Source organism: Carassius gibelio, chromosome B17 (genome assembly GCF_023724105.1).
Source record: "Carassius gibelio isolate Cgi1373 ecotype wild population from Czech Republic chromosome B17, carGib1.2-hapl.c, whole genome shotgun sequence".
In the NCBI taxonomy this organism is placed as follows: Eukaryota; Metazoa; Chordata; class Actinopteri; order Cypriniformes; family Cyprinidae; genus Carassius; species Carassius gibelio.
In genome coordinates this window covers 10362274-10386800 of record NC_068412.1, presented here as the reverse complement: position 1 = coordinate 10386800, position 24527 = coordinate 10362274, and the positions used below count along the sequence as shown (strand labels likewise).

At 36.3% G+C, this 24527-nt stretch overlaps 1 protein-coding gene across 2 annotated transcripts in view; it reads right to left on the bottom strand.

Moving 5' to 3' along the window:
- crim1 (cysteine rich transmembrane BMP regulator 1 (chordin-like)) overlaps positions 1–24527 on the bottom strand; it is a 125387-nt gene that overhangs the window by 12771 nt on the left and 88089 nt on the right. For both annotated transcript variants that reach the window (XM_052580124.1, XM_052580125.1), the window contains 3 exons: positions 14349–14477; positions 12869–13025; positions 7071–7192 (listed from right to left, as the gene is read on the bottom strand). In XM_052580124.1, the coding sequence (XP_052436084.1) occupies positions 7071–7192; positions 12869–13025; positions 14349–14477 (408 nt within the window). The remainder of the gene's footprint in view (positions 1–7070; positions 7193–12868; positions 13026–14348; positions 14478–24527) is intronic.

The following is a 24527-nucleotide window of genomic DNA, read 5'->3' as shown; positions in this document are numbered from 1 at the left end:
AGCATTGTGACTAGCTTCTGATTGATGGCGAGCTAGCACTTTTTTGCCATTATTGCCATATTGAAATTTCCTGTGGCATACTGTGCAAAGACACGTACCTGGTTGTTTGATTTTTTTAGCCCACGAACCAAAAGGCTTGCCATTCTTCCCAATTTCGCTAAGCCAAGCCCATCTCCATTTATTTTTTACACTTTTAGCAATCTCCGAAACATCGGAGCCTTCCTGCATTATAAGTGTGTCCATGCTATCTTAAATGTAACTAGAATTAAAAGTTAGTGAACTAACTTTGATGTTGGCTTGGCCATCTTGGCCATGGGGCAAAAGAGCCACAGTACTTGTGTGCCCAGCATTCTTGAGTTGCCCCGCTGCCAAAAAAATAAATAAATAATACCATAAAAAAATACACCTGCGACAGTCTTTTTCCATGGTCCCTTGCTGTTTACTTTTTAAATAAAAAGCCTAGGCTATGAAAACAGCTACGACAGGGTTATCTAGCTGAATGTGAAATAAGTCATGCAAAAACCATAATCTCCTAAATACCATTCAATTTAATCTTATTTTAATAGTACTGAAAACATATTTTAAGTTATCACACATTACTGAAAAATTAAAGAATTTAAATCAAAATTTTAATTAATATTTATTATAAAATAAATATTTCATAAAACTGAAACTTAAATATATTATTTATTTAGGCTATACAAAACGGAAAAGAAAAAAGACTAAATAATAAGGCTGAATAAGCTGATCTATAGCATGTTAAATGGTGGTTGCCTGTCTATGAATGGTACACCCTTCTAAGCTCACAGAAGTGGTTTGACCCAAGTCCTCAGCAGCCAATGACATTGACCTCTTCAAACTGATTTTTAACTTGTACTTCAAGTGTGTTTCACGTGTATTTAACACGTGAAATACACGTTAAATACCCGCTGATTTTTCATGTGTAAACAACATGTATTTAACGCGTTAACTAATATTGGATATAATATCGGAGTAATATAGTATTTTAAGAAGCTCTTAAAAATATATATAAATTACTTTACCATGTTGTGCAGCGCCGATAAATAAATAATATTAAATACGTGTTGTCTACGCATGAAATACACGTATTTAACGTGTTGTTGACATGTTAAAATTCACGTGTATTTGACCCTCTTGGCCTTCCATACACATTAGATATAATGAGGGAGACGTGAAAAAAGGACATCGCGTTGTTTTGATATGGATTACTTTATCAAAAAATATTTGTTCGGGAGCACTTGTTTAGTTTAAAGGTAGACATGTCAAGCTTTCTATAGATATATCTCTCATGTCTCTTCGTTGAGTATTCATGGAGTTACAGTTCATTTTAATGACGTGTTTGTAAATGAAGATCAGCGCAGACCAAGGCTGCAGACAGCACACCTTGTTTGTTTTCTTTATTTTATAAGTGCCCAAAGTTTTGTTGTTATTATGTTTGTATCCAAAAAAAAGTAGACCCTTTACAGAGACACGTAAAAATTCACGTGTATATTTGACCCTCTTGGCCTTCCATACACATAAGACGTGAAAAAAGGACATCGCGTTGTTTTGATATGGATTACTTTATCACAGAATATTTGTTCGGCAGCACTTGTTTGGTTTAAAAGTAGACATGTCAAGCCTTCTATAGATATATCTCTCATGTCTATTCGTTGAGTATTCATGGAGTTACAGTTCATTTTAATGACGTGCTGTAAATGAAGATCAGCGCAGACCAAGGCTGGAGACAGCACACCTTGTTTGTTATCTTTATTTTATAAGTGCACAAAGTTTTGTTGTTATTATGTTTGTATCCAAAAAAAGTGGACCCTTTACAGATTCGATTGATGTATTGCTCTTATCTGTACGATTAAAACTGAAAGTGTAATTTAAGTAATTGTCGGGGTTATCAGGAGAAAATGACTCAAAACGCGTATATGCGTTAATCGACTCCAGAGTTAAAGGGCTGTCGTGACTTTTTTTCCTTCCAGTATTCATAAGCTGTATCACGCTGTCAAATTATATTTCATTTTGCACACATAAACAGTTCAAAAACACCTGAATTCTGCTCTTGTTGTGTTGTAATGGGTGGATTAGTGCAATTCGCTGTGATATTATTTTTGGAAGCGCTTAAAAAATGCTGATGAAGTCCTCATTTCTCTCTCGTCTTTCTCTCTGTTCTTTGGCCAGAGACATAATTTATAAATGAGATCTGACCCGGTAATAATAACATATATTGGTTTAGCTTGTCAGTCTGAATGAAATGTGTAGCCTATTTATTTGTGTGATCTCTCCCCTAAACGCGGCTGTCATGTAACTTTTTTTTCCCCTTCGCGATGTCAAATATTGCATTTTGCACACATACACGGCTCAAAAACCCCTGGATTTTTCTCTTAGTGTGTTCTAATTGGTGGATTGTGTGCATTCGCAGGAATATTTATTTTAAGAAGCTCTTAAAAAATATATATAAATGACTTTACCATGTTGTGACGATGGATAATAATTGATGTGAGGTTCAGCCTGACAGATAAAATCTCACAATCACATATAAACACTCATTTTGTGCCGTTTCGCTGCAGTGTTTTAATCTGACAGGCTGTAAATTCTCTTCAAGTGTTCAGAGAAATACATCGCGAGCTCGCGGGCAGTTGCGCTGCCACTAATATATCATGTTATTACTTTAAACAGTTCAGAAACATCTGATTTTAGCTCTTGGTGTGTTCTAACGTGTGAATTGCGTGCAATCGCCGTTTTAAAAGGTCTTAAATAAGAATGAATTCGCTCGTTGTGAGCTCCGTGGAGATAGCAGCAGTGATTCTTCTCTCATCTTTCTGACTGCTCTCTGCCCAGAAATCAATTATTAATGAGCCCTGACCCCTGTACAGTGTTGCCAACTTCTTTCAATGGAAAGTAGCTAACCCTGCCTGAAAAGTCGCTAAATGTCGCTAGATGACGTCATATGCTAATTAGCATATTCATGACGTAAGTGCGTCATATTATCTCGCCCTTTCTATGCTCATGTACTGCGTTTTAAGGCAGCCAAAATTCTCAATAAAAGTTTTTATTATTATATTTTAATGTTTTTGTTGTCCGACAACGGAATTAATATTATAATGACTGAAACGCGGTCCATTAAAAATACATAACAAGCTCTCAAAGATGTTAATCTCTGCACTAAAATCCTATTCACGACATTGTCTAATTAAATCACATACACATAAGATTAAGATAATGATTGTACTGTGATTTCGGCTATACTTGTATGTAAAATAGAGTTAGAAGCAACAGAATATATTTTTTTAACAGAAAGTGCTGCTCCTTTCTGCCCGCTGAACATAGCAGAAGCAGATCTATGCAGAAAGAGAGGGGCGTGTGCGCACGCTGGGAGAGAGAGAGAGAGAGAGAAAGAGAGCTAGTGCGGCAGTACCGGAGAGTCTCAGAGACTAAATAAGGTCTGTCAAAAAAAGTCGCCAGATTTGTCGCTAGTCGCTTTTTTGGAAAAAAGTCGCTATGGGGGTCTGAAAAGTCGCTAAATCTAGCGACAAAGTCGCTAAGTTGGCAACACTGCCCCTGTAATAATCAGATATGTTGGTTTAGCTTGTCAGTTTGAGGGAAATTGTATTATTTACTTGGTATTTTTAACCGGTTTAAAAGTGAAACGAAACCCGGCCGACTCCTCCCTTAATCTCGGGTATTGCAACTAGGGGCGCAATTTTTCTCAGATAATGTAAATCTATGGGTAATGTATTTTGACATTTAAAAATTAATAAAAAAAAAACTTTAAGTCTGATCAGTCTGAAAAGATATAGCAACCAGCACCGCTCTATCCCGCAGGTGTCTGCCGAGTTTGGGGCTTGTGGCTTTAAAGCCCTAGGAGGAGTAGCGTTCAGAATTTCTGTCAGAAAAATAATAATAAGAAAAAGAAGAAAAAGAAGAAGTTTAAATAGCATAACAGTATGTTGGCTTGTTGCCAAGCCAACATAATTATACCTCAGCCGTAGCCTGACATGTACTTCTTCAAAACTAAACCAAAACCCGGAGTGGATCCATACCGGAGTGATAACAAAACGCTTATAGTGAAGAGAGGAACGTGCATTCGCTCCACTCCAGGCTTTGATCACATCCTCCTCAGCAGGCTGAATACACTTTGTCTTTCCTTAATTTAAGACCTATTTAAACTAAAATTAAGACATTTATTACACTATTTGAGAAATGTAAGCCTATATATACAGCATTAAAATTATGAAAAGTGAATTTAAAACATTAAGGACAGGCGGAACAGTGTAATTGACTTGTAAAGAGAACGTCGTGGCGTGTGTTCATTTCAAGATAGAGCTGGCATACCACAACTAGGGCCCTATGATTCCGCGATGCAGAAAACGCGGATGGAATCGCGGAATCCAGTCATAAAAACGGAATTTACAGTTTAACGCGGAATGGCACGGAATTTGCCAAATTTGAATGAATTAATCAAAAATAGGTCATTGCACTTACATCAAATCACGATATGGACTTATATCTGTAAATATTAAGCTGGAACAGTCTATTTAAATATGAATCCTGCATGTTCTGCGTGTCTTTGTTAATGAATGGAGCAGAAGCGCGTCTTCATTCATTAAACACACTGAAGCGAGCGTGACGCTCCAGGGGATTTCAGCGTCTCAATAAATAAGTACGTGGACACATGAACAACATCTCCAGAACTGCTCTGACAGTCATTTCATGAGCATTTGACCGTTTGATTAGAGTAAAACTAGCGTCAAATCAGATACACAGAACTGTAAAGGTACGCCAACCCGTCAAAATAAAAGTCCGGTTAAAAACTATTGTTCAGCACAATGTACATAGCCTACTACAAGAAAAAAAAAAAAATTCCAACATTATTTTTTTAAGGTTAAAAAACACATTTCTTCCATGTTTTATTTTTAATAGTAAATCCCCTTTGTTTACCAAAATGTTAAGTTTGCTTAATTTTTAATAATTAAAAGATAGCCCTAGGAGGAGTAGCGTTCAGAATTTCTGTCAGAAAAATAATAATAAGAAAAAGAAGAAAAAGAAGAAGTTTAAATAGCATAACAGTATGTTGGCTTGTTGCCAAGCCAACATAATTATACCTCAGCCGTAGCCTGACATGTACTTCTTCAAAACTAAACCAAAACCCGGAGTGGATCCATACCGGAGTGATAACAAAACGCTTATAGTGAAGAGAGGAACGTGCATTCGCTCCACTCCAGGCTTTGATCACATCCTCCTCAGCAGGCTGAATACACTTTGTCTTTCCTTAATTTAAGACCTATTTAAACTAAAATTAAGACATTTATTACACTATTTGAGAAATGTAAGCCTATATATACAGCATTAAAATTATGAAAAGTGAATTTAAAACATTAAGGACAGGCGGAACAGTGTAATTGACGGAAATCCGTCGATGACTCGCTACAATTAACGGAAATCCGTCGTAACGACGGAGAACTTTAATCCCTGCAATTGGCATATCATTTCTTGGATGCCCTGGGGGTAAGCAGATAAACATCACATTTTCAATTTTGGGTGAATTATCCCTTTAATAGCAAAACAGGAAAAGCCAGAGGATTCCCTGAATCATTTTTGCATTTATATTCCAGACGTTTGACCTCTTCAGTGAAACATTTTCACCGGCTGCACCACAGACAGCGTGAAATGACAAAATATGCAAGTGATGCCTCGCACGCCCCAAACCCCAGAGCACAAAACATTCTCAAATCTCATTCTATCTGCCAAGAGCGTCACCTCTCACTGCCTCTCCATAACAGCGGCAGGGCTCCAGCCAGGCCCCAGTCAATATCACAGAACCATTTCACATTGATTAAAATCCTGTCTGGGTGATATGTGGAGGATGCACGCTTTCAAAAACTCAACGCGAAGGGAGATTAAAAAAAAGTGTCTTTTTCCTTGCTCTCTCGTCTCATTAAATGAACCGAGCTTGTGAATATTTCACGTGCCAGCTTCATTATTGAAGATGAATCAAATGAGAAACACAAGAGTCGTATAAATAATGGAGGGCTGTGAGTAACTGCGAGCCAGGCTTTTGTATATGCAACAGGTGGCCCTCAAAATAAATGGAAAATATGTGGAGGGGGCTGAGTCATCCTGGAGACCCTGGTCTCCTGAATTGGAGCAGTTCTCTTGGTGCACATGGCTCACACTTGGAAATTAAAGGAATAACACCTCAACATATCGATTCAGCTGTATGGGGCCAGTGTAGCACTAGATCACCTCTGGACATGAAAAAAAATAGCTTTTGATTAATATTACTTAGATTTTTAAATATAAATTACTTAATTTTTTTTTATTTGATTTAAAAAAAAATGAAATTGGAAAATAATATTTGATCCATGTTAGGTGTCTACTTCAAGGGCATTTAAACAGATTTTGCTTATGTATTAAAGCAATAAGCCATGAGCTGCAGTGATTTTACCTTGGGTTAGGGGTGTTATAGGGGCCTATAGTATCTTATTGTATTTATAAAATTGCCACAACAGTTATATGATAAAAGTCACCAATCTGTAATAAATAATTGTAATTTTTAATTATATTAAATCAGAATAAACTTATACAGTTCATTACAATGTTTTTGTAGTTAAAACTACAATTTCCTTTAGCTTAAATATATATATATATATATATATATATATATATATATATATATATATATATATATATATATATATATATATATATATATATATATATAAATAAAACTGAACTAAAGCTGAACTAAAAAATAAGATGAAAACTATAAAAACTATAATTGAAATAAAAATTAAATGATCTGAATAGCCAAAGTAAAAAAAAAAGACAAAGACAAAAGCACATCCTCAAATTATTGAAATATAAACTGATATAAATACTAAAAATACTTAAATGTATAATACTTAAATATTTCAAATTCAAAAGATGTGCATTTACAGACATATATTTTTTTAAGATTTCAAATTTGGAACTATTAATGAGAAATGTAACAGTCATGCTGTAGTTAAAGCAGATAATGCAAAATCACTAGGTCTATAAAAGGCAAAACAGTGACTTACCTCTACACTGGCAAATCAGACAGCCCAACTCATCGTGCTGGAAGCCCATTGGACATGACTTGTCACATGGCAGTTCAGGGCATTTCTTACAACGGCAGGTGTCACAGCCATGCTTGTTCTTACTGATAAAAAAGGGAGAAAGAACAAGTAAGCTTGTTAATATGTACATACATGCATAATGCAGTAAGCTTTCCCTTTTAAAAAATAAATAAAACATTCTGTCATGAAACTCTAGATAGCGCAGACCGATAGCTTCTAACTCAATCTGATGTAATCACATCATTATTCACACAGCCCAGCTGGATGGTGTCTTTTCACATCAGCAGCCAATGAGCATGTTTCTCAACATTCAAATTCTTGGCTATTGTTTGCTGTAGCAGTTTCAGAAACCATCCACCTTCCCCAGTTCCACCTGTATAGATCCACTATGGGGCAACTTCATGTATCTTATATATGGGGGTTATGTTGTATTATGTGCAGCAGGAGTATTTCTTACATGCTCATAGCAGCATGTCTGTGGACGTATTGGTCGTAGCAAATCCTGGTACTTTCTCTTCCGAAGCAGCAGATCTTTTCCACCAAGACCAAACACATTAACACTGTCAACTCTTATTTGTCATGACATCTCTTAGATAACAATAACATCCTTCCCAATATATATATAAAGGGACTGTTCAGACAGAATGTGTTTTTGCATTCCACTGGAATCTTTCTATTTACTTTTTTTTTTAGCTAAACTTTCAAAATCAAATCAAACCACAAATCCAAATATAGTAACTTTATAAAAGGCAGCTGCACATTTTTGCCATTTCAGTGCTCACACCTCCCATTTTTCAACACAAAAACATGTTTGTGTGAATGGCCCCTAATAAAAGCTGATTTATTTGAAATGGAGTTGGTTGCCTCCTGAATGCAGCCATGGTGAGATCACGACTAGTCAAAAACTACTTTATCTGTGTACATCTTGTTACTAGACACTATCAATCACAGAAATTAATTAATAGCTTACTGCGATTACCACGTTTCTATTTGTGGATTTCTGGATCCATGCCACTAGGTGTCAGTATAAGTTTGCCTGCACAACATATACAAAAAAATTTAATAAATAAAAAATAGACAGAGTGCACCTTTAAAATAACACTTCAAGACATATGGCCTTCATAAAGAGTCAGTGCACACTCTCAGCACACTTTGTCATTGGCACATCAAAGCTTGGCATTATACACCAGGTGCCAAAGACACGGTCCAATGTCATCCGTTAACACCGGAACAGAGCGAGAAGCAGAGAGAGAGAGGAAAGAATGAGAGAGTCTTTATTGACCTTACTTGGAGTCCTGTCAGCAGATGGCACATTAAAGACGACTAACCAAAACGACCAATCAAAATGTTCCCTGATGTCCAAGACACCTTCCTTGGAGAACAAACTCATCCAGAGTACAGTGGCCTGAACCCCAACTGCCCATCTCATACACACACACTTCTTCCCATCCTTCATCCTCCTATCCGCTCTTATTGAATGAATAATAGGGCTGAGAAGCAGCCATGTGCAGTGCGTATTTGGTTTGGTGATAAGAAGTTATCAGGTATGATGTCAGCAGTGGGGAATATCAATATTCTTTGTGCAAGAGGAGGAAGTCTGCGCTAAGCTGCATGCATTATTCAGGCCGCGAGCTTGATCCTCGGCCATAACTTTGAGGGGGCATAAATAGATATCTAAAATTAGAATCTGAGATGCAAGCATTTGCACTTGTGTGCTCATTCATGACGGCAGAATTGAGGTGGGGAAAGACAACGACGGGCCAGGGGCCAAACTCTGATAAATAAAGACTCTGCTTTATTCAACCACACCTGAGGGAATGAGCCTCAGATAGGAGACTATAGAGATACAAGACCAGCCAACTGCTTCCTCCTTCTCTGCACTTGTCATAATGGTCTTTATTATATTTTAAAGGAACAGTACACCTATTTTTTAAATTTTTTTGTTAACTTTTAACATTTTAGGGGTTATTCAATGAGACAGTAGAGAGAAGATAATCAAGGCGGTAGCCATGGAATCCCCAATGCCACCCCCCTGCAATTTTAAGCATTTAGCCAAGCCCAGGCCCAGTTCTGTTGGGGGGGGGGGGGGGGGGGGGGGGGTTTAGAGGGCGATAAATAACCTCAAACAAAAGCACCCTCAATTAAAAATCTGGAAAATATACATTTTTGTGCATATTTGTGGTTGCGCTCTGGAGGGCATCAAAGCTTGCCATTTACAATGTGTTTTTGCAATGTTGAGCAATGTAGCCAATCACAGACATTTCTGTTGATTTCTTGAATGCAATAGCCAAACAGAAGCGTGTGAGCTGGAGTTTTTATTCAGTGCAGTTCTGTACACTCAATCACCTCATAACAAACAAAGTCCAGATGCGGTTTAAATAAAAGTTTCAGGTTACACTTTATTTTATGGTGTCCTTGTTACAGTATAATTATATATTTAAGTACTGAGCAATATTAATTAACTACATGTAATTACTATATGGTTACGGATAGGATTTGGCTTAGGTTTACTTGCATGTAATAATGGATAATTTATTGGTACTGCAATAGAAAGTACATGTAACGTGTAACAAGGTTACTGTAAAAGATTTCGCGTTACAATAACGCGCTCTCGCTGCTGCTTCTACACTGCATACACATACTGTATATGCACTGCAGGCGGAGTATGTGTGAACCTGTATAATATGTAACTAACAGATCTATTTCGACACCCGAGGCACCGCTACAATTAATGAAATCTATCAACAATTCATGGCAAAAAAGAAAAAAAGTCCCTGGACACTGGATTTATTTATTTATATTTTTTTGCCATAAGTCTAGAAATTACTTTACTATAGTGATTATTTTTACTTATGTCTGTTCAAGAGACGTTACAACTTTTTGATAAAGCTCTAATTGGTTTTCTTCCGGCAATATGTTTCAAATTCATCCTGAATGCATTTATGACTGTAAAGCCAATCTGTGTCAAAATCGTGTTTAAAATCGAAATCGCAAAACTGATCAAAGACATCGCGATTGTTATTTTTTTTGTCCATATCGCACAGCCCTAATTCAGTCAACAAATACAGTTAACAATCTAGCTTCTAAGAACTTAATTATTAACCCAACAATCAGTGAATTTTTTTTGCAGTGGGCCGCGAAAACATATGTGTTTAGTTGTGTGGGCCGAGAGCTGAAAACATTTGGGAACCACTGGTGTAATACATCTGATGTTGAATAAAATCAAATATTTATTTTAATAGCTACTGTTTGTAATGTCTCCTTACTGCTCTTACTTAACACAAAAAGAGCTTTATATTTTTAGGGGTATTTAACATTTTTAATCTTTTAATTTTTGGGGGGTATTTTCACAGCCAAATATTGATTGCAATTAATTAGATTAATTAATCGACACATCTTTTAATTAATTAGATTAGGATTAAATTTTAATTGACTCATAGTCCTAATAATAACAGGTCTTTGCGAGATTGGAGGGAGCTAATTACCTGCTTTCTAGGCTAAAACATTTAGAATTTGCACAAAGCAATTTTTTTCAGACATTGAGCGTGTTTACATGCACGTTCTTAAACTGATTATGATTAATAAGACGAAAATACACTAGGTCATGTAAACACGGTAACCAGTTTTCTTTTATCAGAGTATGGTCATTTTTTTTGTGACAGGAACGCATCGTTAGTGCAGATTTAAGAACATTTAGACCAAGTAAATGTCTTGCAGTAAAGAAAGAAGGAAATATATCACAAAAGGTGACTTTTTCATGACTCAGAAAATGATAAAAATGTGTCTTGTGCAGCAGAAGTAGAAGTGGTTCAGTCACAATGCTGTTTTTATAACTGCATGAAAGGATAATATACGAGCTGTAAGTTTCCGCCGACATGTTGCAAGTTGACATATTGCAAGCTCAATTTAACATCACAACTGAAAAATCAGATATGCAAATTATTATATTTTGATGTCACTACAGGGAAATAACCTGATTTATTAATGATGTAAACGCAGCTTACTTGGGTTGACAGGTTACTGGTGTGCATGTAAACGTGCATATTGACACTCTGCAAAGTTTTGGGAATGACAAATGCATTTTAATGCTGGATTCACTCTTGAAATAGCAGTAATTGACACAGTGATACCCATAGCAATGGACGGGACAAAAACATATGTGAGAGCACCCTCATGATTTAATTCTGGAACTGTGCCTGGCAAAGCCTCCACAGACAACGTCCTGAACCAAATCCAGTTCAAAGACCAAAAACGTGTATAAACTTTATTGAGATCTGGCTATATCAACCAGTAATTTAATTTCCAGCAATTTATGACCGGTTTGAATATGGTGCCAAATTTGATTTTGAATTTTTTCCTCCTACATGTTTCGAATTTGGTGTCAACGAGTCAACATCGCCATTCAGATCAGCAGCAAGTCAAACTAGTCCAGAGTTTAGTAAACGTTGGCAACCTGTTAAAGTTATTCTTGACTGCTAATGCAGTGTAATAAAGTAGGATATGTGTTCTCGATTTAAGAATTTACAGTCGCCTGTGTTAAACTTGTGCCGGACCTTCAATTTTCCAAAATTACCAATTCTACTGTTCCAGCTGTACTTCTGAACACAATTTTGGAATGCTGTTTGCAAATGTTCGTTGGAACTCTGGTTCTGGAAAATCTAATTCTTCAACTCTGTTGCTAACAACAGAACTTGCAACCATAGTTGGCCAGCGATGCTTTTGGGAAATAAACCATCAGTTAGGACACGGTGTTATGTGGTTTGTGAAATTAATCATTATATACCAAAATAAACGGTTTACATAAAGAAACATTTGCCAACAAAAACCAACAAACCAGCATTTAGTGCACATGCTCTGACACTGACTGGTGTTGCTCATGTGGGTTTTTTAAGTTTGAATCTGGCTTGCAACGGATTCAAGTTCCCAATTTTGTTGCATGAATAGAAAGTTGTCTCCTGACAATAAGTCATCAGTCACTGAAAGTAGTCGTGTGTACTCTCTTGCTCTTTTCTTCTCTTTCTCATCTCCATTCGTCACAAGATGTCTCTTTAACCTGCAGACTGCACAGCTTCACAAAAGTTTGTACAAATTGGCTCAGCGATCTGCCTGTGTAATTGGAGCAGTTTTTTTTGTAGATGTGGAGCAGCAGTGTTTATCCGTCATTGCGTCGAGACATGGTGTTGTGTAGATTAGGGGGTTCAGCTTTGCTATCGCAGCTCATCCTTTACGCGTTGCAATCAGAGGCGCTGATCTGAGCTGGCCCTAATTAGCTGTCAGCTCTAAACTTGCACATACAAGCAAAGCATAGCGCAGAAGATCATTTTGTCATTCACAATTTCTCCAGACCGTGCTAGGAACAGCGTGGGATTCGCTTTAGTTTGTGACAACTAATGACTGCTGCCTTTCCTAATAGTTTAGAAAATCATTGGGCTGACTATGGCATAAAATAAAAGATAAAAATGGTTTGGAACTATATTATTACTTAAGTCAGGGGAGACTTAGGAAGAAGTAAGACATTCTTATACTAATCCTTAAAGCTCTAAAACTAACACGTAGACAAACTTTTATTCAAATTGCCTTAAAATGAAACTAGTGTGAAGGTCCCTCAAGACCAGCCTGGCTCAAGGAAACAATGTCAGGAATAGCTTTATAAGTCAACAGAGATTTAATCACATACTGTTCCACTAACATTGAAAGTTTATTAGAAAATGCACTTCTTGTTATTGCTACTTCTGTGAAGCAGATAATCGTTTTCTTACATGTAGCCGAAGGGGCAGTCCTTGGCACAGGCCACAGCCTTGCACTTCCTGTGACGTGGGCGACACTGGCAAACATCACAGCCGTGGATGTCAGTCTGGAAACCAAAAGGGCATTTCAGAGTGCAGCTGGCAATTAGACCACTGCACAACTCCTCTCCTGAAGAAAACAGAAGAGACTAATTAATTACACCTTTAGACATTAATTACCTTAACATACATGCTTTAAGACCAACACAGACACGGAGGCAAAAACAAGAGAAACGCAACATATGCTAATACATAAAGAAATTATAATAGAATAGAATAATATAATGCTGTATTTCCTTCATTTTCTTCAAGTCATCCATTATTATTGTTTAATTTTCATATATAATTTTATTTAATAAAAATTTAGATTGGTGGATGCTTTCATTGGATTAAATTGAATGTTTTTCTGTTTTTCCTTCACTATATTCATCTTCAATCAATCAATCAACCTTTATTTATACAGCCCTTTACAACACTCAAAGTGAACCAAAATGCTTTTCAGGAAATCTAAAATAAAAATAAGAACAAAATATATAAAGCCAAAAAAAAAAAAAAAAAAATACATGCCACAAAGAAAAAAAAAAAAAAAATCCCACAACAACTGCTATAAATTAAAAGCCAGTCTAAATAAATAAGTCTTGAGCTTATTCATCATATTATTTTATTTTATTTGTAGTTTGTGAAGCAACCAACATTATATTATATTATATTATATTATATTATATTATATTATATTATATTATATTATATTATATTATATTATTATTCAACATAAAATGTACTGATGATTTTCTGTCAGGATATTGACTGAACATTATTTTATTTTATATTAATGTTACTTAATTTTACAGACATTCATCAATGCAATGAGGTGCAAATACAGGTATAGTACCAGTATAAAATAAATATAGAACATTCCTCCATATTAATGCAGTACATTGTGCCATTTTTTAATAGATTTTTTAAAATGTATTTCATACATATAATAGGTTGTATTATAACATAATAATATATATGCATATTTATATTGTATTATATTTACAGTAGAAACATTTAATTTGGGTAGAAATTCATGGACACATTTTCTGTTTGCCTGCAAAACACATACATTTTAGCATATATTTGCATTCAGATTTAAGCATGTATCTGCATTGTGTCCAAACGTTTACCAAGTAGCGTATATCTTAAAAAAGTATTATTTTTAATCCACAACCAGTCTTGTGGTCCCACCCTAAACCACTGAAATCAGCATTATGATCTTTTTTTCTCAGACTTGGATTCACTCAGCCTTTCTTAGCATAAAAGAATCCCTTAATCCACCTGCCCTTCAGTGTTTATCCTCATAAACATCTCTGCTAAAGCCAGTCAGTGTCTGGAGAGAGGAGCACCTGACATCGTCTGTATGGGCTGAGGAAGATGAAGCACTTCTCCGGTGACGTCTCAGCTCACTTACGTGTCTTGCAGCTGCATGTCCTGCAGCCGCTGGAGTCCAGCCGGAAGCCGAACGGACAGCTCTTGTCCCCCAGTGTGCAGTTGTCCAGAGAGCCGCAGGCAGGGGGCGCCATCGTGATGTAGGTGGGCTCTGGAAAACAAAACAATTCCCCGAGATGATGTGAGTCACTCTTGACTAAGTCAGAGTTAAACAGACAGAGAAAGAATACAGGATTGTAGGGGCTCAAGCGGGACTACAATTATGAGTCATAAGAGGCAAACAATTTTACACAGGCTTTCTTTAGTTTTAGTTAAAAAGACAAAAACAAAAACCCTGCCATGACTTACTCATCCTTATGTTGAGAATATTTTTAGAGAACATCCAGGCCACTCTTTTCAATATAATATAGCCAGTGTTATATTAATATTATTAATATACTATTATAATATTTGTATTATTTTAAGGTACATTTAGTTTTTAATTTTAATATAATGAGAAATTTTGAAGGATATCCAGGCCACTCTCTTCATTATAATATAACCAGTATTATTTTAGCATTATTTATATACTATTATAACATTTGTAATATTTTAGGTGAGCTTTTATTTACATATTTTAAGTTTTCATTTTATTTTGATGTGAATTTAAGAATGTCCTGGCCACTTTTTTCAAAATAGTATAACCAGTGCTATTTTATTATATTTTATATATATATATTTTATAATATTTAAAAATAGCTTTTATCTTCATATTTCAAGTTTTCATTTTTATTCTGATGAGAATTTGGAAGAATATCCTTGTCACTCTTTTAATGTGTTATTTTAGCATGATTTATATTATATTTCCATATTTTAAATTTGCTTTTAATTGTATACTTTTAGTTTATGTTTTGTATTTTTGGTAAGTTTGTTATGTGGTTTTAAATTTTTTTGTTATTTTCTATATTTTTATTATATATTTATGTTCTGATTAAGATGAAACAGTCAGATGAAGAGACGGAACGAAAGAAAGATGTACATATAAAGTTGTCAAGGTCTAAAAATGGATAAAAACCTTCATGACTACAAATACAGTTGATGACAGGAGTTCAAAAAAAATTAACCATCATCACAAAAAATTAACTTTTCATGATGAAGTACATAAGCAAACACGAGTATGCTTTTTAATTTCTCGCGACCAACAACAGACGATCCATCTTAAAGGGACAATTCACACAAAAAAGAAAAATTCACAGTCAGATCTTGCTGTGTGTGTGTTCTCAAAAGCAAACTATACGGAGACAATTTTATGCTAATTAGCAACTGCATGCGCCCGCTTCCTCGTAAAGAATAATCTGGAACCATTAACACTAAAACAAGGATGAGAACGAATGTATGTGCGTGTGCTACTTGTACACAATTATTAGTGCAGCAGCCCCACTGTGTTCTGTTTATGCTCATTAAGCTGCTCTTTTAAACAGCATGCTGTCTCTGGTGGGCTGACCCCAGACCGCACGGCTGCTGGGAGACACTGCGGCGGAGAGACACAGACTTGTGTCAGAATTCGCAAATGAGTCAAGACACGTACCTCTTTTGAGTCGCTTGAAGAAGAGAGAGACACACACGAGCTGTCAGTGGCACAAAGAGAGTGCCGTCATTGCATTAATAACTAGTTGTTCAGTTCAGTTTAGTACACACACTTCTTGGACTGAATGTAAATAGAAGAATGTGAAACAGATGAACTACTGAATACTCATTGAATTTAAGTCGTCAAATCATTTTCAGATGTGGAATAAAAATCAAGAAAACTGGGTCATAAAATGTAGACTATGATTTTATTAAATTGTGAGATGTGTGCTACTTCTCTCTCCCCAACTTGACTCAAAAGTAAAGACATATGGTTATTAAAATAAAAACGAGCTCTCTGTGATAAATATAAACTGGAGGCAAAAAAACAGAACATTCCCCCCCTATTCATTAAAGAGCGCTGTTTCAATTAACACTTACTGTAATATTTGAAGCCACGTCGGCATTGGCGCCTCATTTTGTTTCTTCCTATGTGGCCCAACAACCAACAGAGCAGGCTCACATTCAATGACTTTCAGAAATAAACCAGTGCAGTGTTTGTGAAAATTAAGGCACCTATTTGAATATGGAATCATTTTAGTGCAAAACACTAAAGGCTGTGGGTTTCGCTTCAAAACAGGATGTGCGATATTTGGGGGTTCAACTCAACCTGACAGCTTTCCTTTGCTTAATTACACACGCTGCTTCTGGTACAATAACTTGCCTCTGACAGGGAGAGGGTGTCACCTTGAGGAAATGAGGTCTCCTAACAAATAATAATTAGGAAATAAAAATGCACAGAGTGCAGGGCAGCTGGCAAATGGGCTAAATTAAGCTGTCCTGGGACCGGGGGATAGAGTCAGGGCTGTGTCCAACAGGGCCCAAAGGACAGTTGCAGGACTTAGGCGGGACATGGAAATACACCAGCAGCGGTGGCATGGTTTCTGTGCCAAAAGACAGCACTGGAGTGGACGCATCTGTTCATAAAGAAGGACAAACACACCAGTGCTTGTGCTGCGGGTATATTGAATGTGTGCAATATATTCAATATTATACGAAAGTCACTTCTGGTCTGATAATTACTAAAATAATATAAATACATACTAACTAGGTTTTGTAGATTCAGAAAAAGTGATTACATATAATATGTACTAAAGATTTGAAAGATGTTTATGATTTGAGCGCCAATAAACATTTTTAAGTGATCACTTATAAATAAATAAAAATAATATATATATATTTTTTTTACAATATTATAATGTGTATATATATATATATATATATATATATATATATATATATATATATATATATAGTAACATAAATATTGTGAAAAACTATATATAATAATATATGAAAGTTATACATATATATATATATATATATATATATATATATATATATCAGTATATATGTGCAGTCAAACGATTAATCGTGATTAATCACATCCAAAATAAGTTTTAAGTAATATATGTGTGTGTACTGTGCATATGTATTATGTATATTAATATACACACATACAGCATATATTGAAAATATTTACATGTATTTATATTTATATAATATATATTATACATATATATATTTAATATACCAATTTTTTCTTAAATATATACATGCATGTAAGTGTATGAATATTTAAATAATAAATATACACAGTACACACATATATTATGTAAACAAAAACTTTTATTTTGGATGCAATTAATTGCGATTAATAATTTTACAGCACTAATATGTATATATAAATACACACACACACACACACGCACACAGATATATATATATATATATATATATATATATATATATATATATATATATATATACACACACACACACACACACACACACACACGCATATATGTATATATAATATTTAACTGATTAAATGTAATCTACACTACTACAAAAATTAAGTACTTCTAATTATATTAAATTGTAATTAGATGAATGTTACAAGAGTTTTAAATCAATGTGATAAACGAGTTAGGTTACATGTAATCTAAAAGTAATCCAAAATAGTTTGATTATATTACCTCAAATGTGTAATGTAATCAGTGATGCTTTACAGTTGGTAATTAATATACATAGAGACTAAAAAAGAAGAAAATTTCTTCAATTTTCAATCTGAATATCTTACTAACTGGACCTTCAGTACTAATGTAGCATAAAATGAAGTGTGATGGGAAACGGCTCTGGAATGTGTCCATCACTTTCCCAAACGGCTGCATGTAACATGCCTCATGTAAATGTGAGGAGCAGTGAGAGCAGAGTTCTCTAGACCTTGCCATCAGGTAGGGCTATTTAAGACCTCTATTGAGGGGGATATCAGGAATCATTACAGCTGCCTTTTATTTCCCCATTTCCCATCTTGTAATAGAGCCACATATGGCTCTGCTGAATGCATAGGACTATTTCTCTGCTTTACCCTTCAAGAAAAAAAAAAAGAGTTCATCCTTGAATGGAGTAACAGTCCTATCTTTATTTTTGATTGCAGAACTGCTGTCACAAGGCTGCCGACACTAGAGACAGGCTTTGTTATAAAAGGAACCACCAAGGTAACAAAAACAGAACTGTGTGTACACCTTGTGTGTAACAGGGTCACAGCCGCACTAAACTGTTGTTCTCCATGCCAAATGAGTCTTTCTGTACACAAATAGCATTTAACATATTTAGTGAGTGACTGTAATCCTTAAACCAGTACTTAAAGTTCTGGGAACAAAACTAGATTAGAAAATATGGCCCATTACATAAATCTTACACACATGACCTAGTAATGAGACTAATGTCACAAAATCATTTATTGACCTTGTTTATGCCTTATATCCAGTTCAGCTCTGTTGTTAACAATGCAAAGACAATAAACTCAGTACGTTTTGCATCATAACACCAAAAAAGAATGAATCCAATGTTATAGCCTTGGTATTTCCAAACATCCATTCACATAAAAGAGTAGTCCCACCATTCAAAGAAACATTTTGAGAACTTTTTATAGCTCACATATCTGACATTTTTGTTCTGAAGAATCTGTAGAGCACCTTAATGAAAACATTAGCTACATAGTTATGCTTTTAACATTCCACAGTGTGAGACATTACTGAACTTTTTTGTCTAACAAATTTAGCTTAAAATTTAGTCTTTATTTATTGACTTGAGGCCAAACTATGCTTTTAAAAAAGCTTAACTTGTATTGAACCCAGAACATCTATTTAAAGATCCTAGATTACACTGGGGCCGTGGAGAACGGATGCCAAAATATATATCAACCCTTTAGTGCTACTACTGCTCCCTACTGACATTGCGCTGAATTGCTTTTATCCTGAGCAACATTATATAATATTTATTACAGTGAAAGTAGCCCTGGAGCAACTTAGAGCCTTGCACAAGGGCTCAATTGTAATGCTTAATGAATGGCTCCTGGCTGGATTCAAACCTGCAACTTCTTGGCAACCATTCCAGATATTTAAAGGACACCTTACTAACAATTGTAAATAAAACACATCAAAAGTTCAATAAAAGTGGTCCATATCATCTCAAACCCTATATTCCAAGTCTTCTTAAGCGATAGTCTTGTCTGAGTAATGACTTGTACAAAGAGTTGACAACTGGCCGATGAAAATTGTTGTTGAGTGCTGGCACATAATGCTGGCATAATATTGTACTTTTTTACCTCACTACATTTCATAAAAACATGTAAATCCTTGTTATTTTGAACTGGAGAAATCGTCATGCACTATGAGATGCGATAGCTGTGTCCGATTCACGAACGCGCCGATTCTTTTCATTGAGCTTATTAAATTGGTTCACAAATCACACTAGACAATTGGATTGATTGGATTGCAGCTGTTGTCGAGTCTACAACTTACAAATTCAAATGATCCGGTCAGAACGAATCTCCAGTAAACAATTCACTGAAATCACAAATCTGACTCAGACTCACATCAGAGATTCAGTGCAAGTGAAAAGTAAGTTACTAATGGCAAATTTTAGTATCTGTTATTGTAAATGAAAATCTGGTCTGTTTTAGCAACTGCCTGAAATGGGCTTTTTTTTTTTTTTTGGTACCTGAACTTCATCCACCTCTGCACTAGCTGGACCCCTTTCGGAGATTTTCGGTTGAGTTGAACATGTTAAATTGGCAATGGAGCCAGTAGGTGAGTCCACTCTGATTGGCTGTTCAGATTACCAAACAGTTCACAAGAAAAAAAAAATGAACGTGACTAAGGACCTTTCCCAAATGGTACCCTAAACCCTCATGGTCCTCCTCTAAGGCAGCCTCAGACCGAAAGTGCACATGAAGTCCACAAGACCGAAAGTGCACATGAAGTGTTCCATTTGGGACAGGGCCTAAGGCAAGCAGATGATCAGACTTTTGTCGTAAGTGAGATTGGTGTGAAAATTCTATGACAGACTACTGCCACCTAGCGGTATGGAGAGTTATTTATTTTCTCACACAGGCACAAAATCTACGGCCTTGTTTGCTATTGTCTTTGCACTGTTCAAGCATAACATTTTGGCCCAGCCAGAGGCAATGTAAGGCGACACTACAGTCAGCTTTTGTTTCTGCTAGTTCTTTGATGTTGGTTTGGTTTGTCACGGCATTAAAAGAGTGGAGTTTAATTATTTACATTTCAGTCTGCCGTCACATGAAGATATTGTTGACTTGCATTTCAGAACCTTGACAGGTACTTTTACTACATGAAAATGCTAAGAGATTTTACAATATAACTTTGTTTGTGCACTGTGGTAGAATGTGTAAATAAGGCTATGGACTGCCTTTATGTTTTGTGACAATCTGCTAAACTTATTTTCTTTCTTTCTGCTCCATGGACATAAGATTCCTGTAAAAAGTTATGCTCCATGGAAGTGATATTTCCGTATCAGTTTAACGACATGAAGGTGAGTAACTGATGGAATTTACTTCTAGCTGAACTATCCCTTTAACCGCTAAGCTACACCAGCCGGCTAGCAAAGTATGGAGTTATGAATTCATATGAAGCACTAAGCAGTTAGTCACCTTGCCGTCACAGTGAGAGGATTTCAAGACCGTTTGAATATTTTCACATTCATGTAGTCTATCTGTGCTTAACCTTTCACTGCAGTCAGTGATGATGAGCAGGCACACACAGTGCCTTTGATCTACCCCTGCATCGCCCGGAGAAAGAGCGAGAGAGAGAATTCAAATAAAGAGAGAGCACTGTATTTGAGATGCGGTTTGCGATGCAGTGGAGGTATTGTGTGTATAAAACTTTGTATGGAAAGCCATAGTGCACTACCCCCTCACTTCACCTCCGTACTGAAGTGAGTGCTCTCCACGGTCAGGCAGACCCATCTAAACCTCTAATTGCTTCACAGGCCGAAAGGCGTATGAAAGATTAATTGAAAAGGGGTGAATGTGAGCTTGCTGCTCTGTGCAGGTCTGCAGACAAGCTGCTGTCACTCTCTGTCCATATACTGCTCTCTTCTCCTTCAACAAGATTTATCATACACCACATGCAAGTCATACTGCTTAGAATCTGCTTCTCAACATGCAACATAATTTGAGGCATCACTCATGTCCTTTAGTACATTTGTTGACATCCCTAACCCTGAGTGTGAGCCACATTAATAGTAACGCTTGCCTTCACCATTATCAAGCACCACTATGAGATGAGAAGCACTCCAGGCGTTGTTTTCTCTCAATATACAGAGCCAGAGCAAGAGAAGGATGCTTCATTTGCTTGGATCTTTAATTGGATGGAGGGTGAAGGTGCAGAGGGTAGATGAGACAGACAGGAATCCTATTACCCCTGGTGTGACTCAATTCCTCTGGAACGGCATTGATCATAACCAACACGACAGTTGGTGGAGCCTCGCCCCCACAGCCACAAAAAAGCTGTGGATGTTTAGTACGATTTTTCATTACCTCCTCCACACATATTGTCAGTCTGGCATTTAGGAAGGCCTGATACGATTGTTAATCGCTCTGAACAAGCTTTCCATTCCCGGTGATCCCAAGACTACAAGTATTTGAAAATCTAGACGGCAAACAGCGACGTGAGGAAATCTATATTCTCCAGCTCTTTTCAAAAGGATGATGTCATCGGTCTACACACAGCCAATCCCGGGAGAAATTCATTATCCAACATACCTGCCACTCATCTATCACTCGCTCGCTTCTTCCCATGCCTGAAATAACCCTCTTTTAGAAACCCTCTCTACAAAAATGTCATCCATGGCCCGGCAAACTGACCTGCATTCCTTTATACCGAGGTGCATGTCCATACCTCGCGGTGCTTAATCAAAGCTTGTGATGAGAAACAAACGTGCAACAAACACCGAGGGGAAAACCTAGCCAGCTGCAGTGGGAGTGGAAGTCCCTGGGGTAACCGCTACAGATCTGTGAGTAGTATGAAAAATACACTGGGATATGATATTCCATTGCTGGTGAGGGTAGGAAGCGAGGTCTAATGGAGGGAAATCCACAGGAATGGTTTCGGTGCAGTGTTGCATGACAGTAAAGGAGAAACAACACGATAGACCTGAGATATAAGGCAATGGACATGTTTGGGTTGTGCTGGAAGTGGGTTGCTGGGGGATCCAGGTAAGCAACTGCTTGCATTGCTCTCAGACTACTAGATTATTCACACATACAGTATGTGACTGGAATTGAAACTCAAAAAACACACTGAGAGCTAGAGAACACTGAGGAAATAGAGAAAGAATTGTTTGTTCACAAACATAGACACTAGTCTTGAGAATTCCTGTTTATTTTAGTCTGATGGCAGTTTGTTTGATTAAAGCAGTTCGAAAAAAAATCACAGTAATGTCCTCATCACTTTGGAGGCAAATAAATGCATATTTAGACCCTGTCCCAAATGGCATCCTAAGCCTTTGTGGTCATCTTCTGATTCCACACTTTTGTGATGTGATGCCGCTTTGACTATCAGGTAGAAGTCTGCAGTGGAGCTCTCTTCAGATCTGCCAGAGTGTACAAAAAGCACCCTTCCCAAACCAAAAATGATGAATGGGACACCCTAGGGTAGGGATGTCCAAGCATATTCCTGGTGGGCCAATGTACTGCAGAGTTTGGCTCCAACCAGCTCCAACACACTTGCCTGGAAGTGTTGTAGTCAGCCTGAAGACTTTGATTAGCTGGTTCAGGTGTGTTTAATTAGGATTGGTGTTAAACTTTGCAGGATAGTGGCCCCCTCCAGGAACAGGTTTGGACATTCCTGCACTACAGTCTTGTGGACACGTACACATCAGCCATTGTAAGTCCACAAGACAACAAGGTCACTCAAACTGTGCCATTTGGACATTGGAGTATTTGAACTGGGTCCTACATAGACTTAACCAACTCAGCCTGTTTTTGAATACAACATTGAATTAATGTTCATGATGAGTGTTAAGTGTCCATTCTCTGACCCTTTTGTCTGGCTGTTTATTTGGGTGTAAAATATTAAATCGCATTGAAAGGACTCAAACCATATCAAGTGGCCAGAGTATGATAGAAACCACTTGATTTGGGCAGACACCCAGAACGACCTAGCAACTGCATAGCAAGGCACTCATTGCCAGGTAGAAGGTTACACCTTACAAGTAGCATGTTATGTAATCAGATTACTATTTTCAAGTAACAAAAGGAACATAATGCATTACTTAATGGAGTAATGCAATATTGTAATGCATTACTTTTAAAAGTAATGCATTTTCTTTTGAAAAAACAAAAAAACAAAATCATTTTACAAGACTTACTATGAAAAAAATTATTAATTTGTGAAGCTGCTATCCCCAGTCTGAATTACCGTAATTACAAGATTCTATGTCTTGTAAAAAGCATTTATGTCCTTGTAGAACTTGTAATTACCACGTTGTAAACTACCATTTTCTGAAAGCTCCTATTTGACTGCTGCAACATCACAGAAAACTGAGAAGGCTTCAGCAGTAAACAGTACAGATATTCTTGTAATCTTTCTGTTTAATAATTACTATAATTGACTAATGTTAATGCCTTAATAATGCAAGATTACTCTTATATAGATTTGGTTGACTAATGTCTAATAACCAAAAACATTTCAATTTAATTTGAATTTATTAATAAAGCATTTGCTTAATGAATGTTTCTTGTTGTATTGTGGTTTTGTCTACTGGTAACTATAAATACAGAGATTCATTTTGCCATTATTAGCTTTGTCATAGAAATGTATAAGTCTGAGGTTCAAGAAGAATGTCTGGGTTGTTCGCTGGTAATTCCAGTAATTACATGACGTGAACATGACTTAACATAAAAATAAATAGTGGGTACAAGGGTACTGCCCTGCTAGATTTAGTCACTAAGAACTGTCATCATATCACAGTAGCTGAATACATACTTATGTCAAAAAATAATAGCATGTGAATGTAGAATGAATCAATTAGGCATCTTGCTCAGCCTGAGTAAATTGTAGCTTCACCATTAGAGTAGCTGATCCAGAAACTGACTATGGAAGAAGTTACTTTATACTGGCTTTAGTGGCGTTTATGAAACACAGAGATTGCAATGCATACGAAACCATAACAATTGCGATCGGACACATTTCATAATGTATAACTATAATTATCTGTGTTCATGTGCTGCCACAGAGTGTGTTTTATATCCGAGAATACAAAATAATTCCAACCCGCATCCATA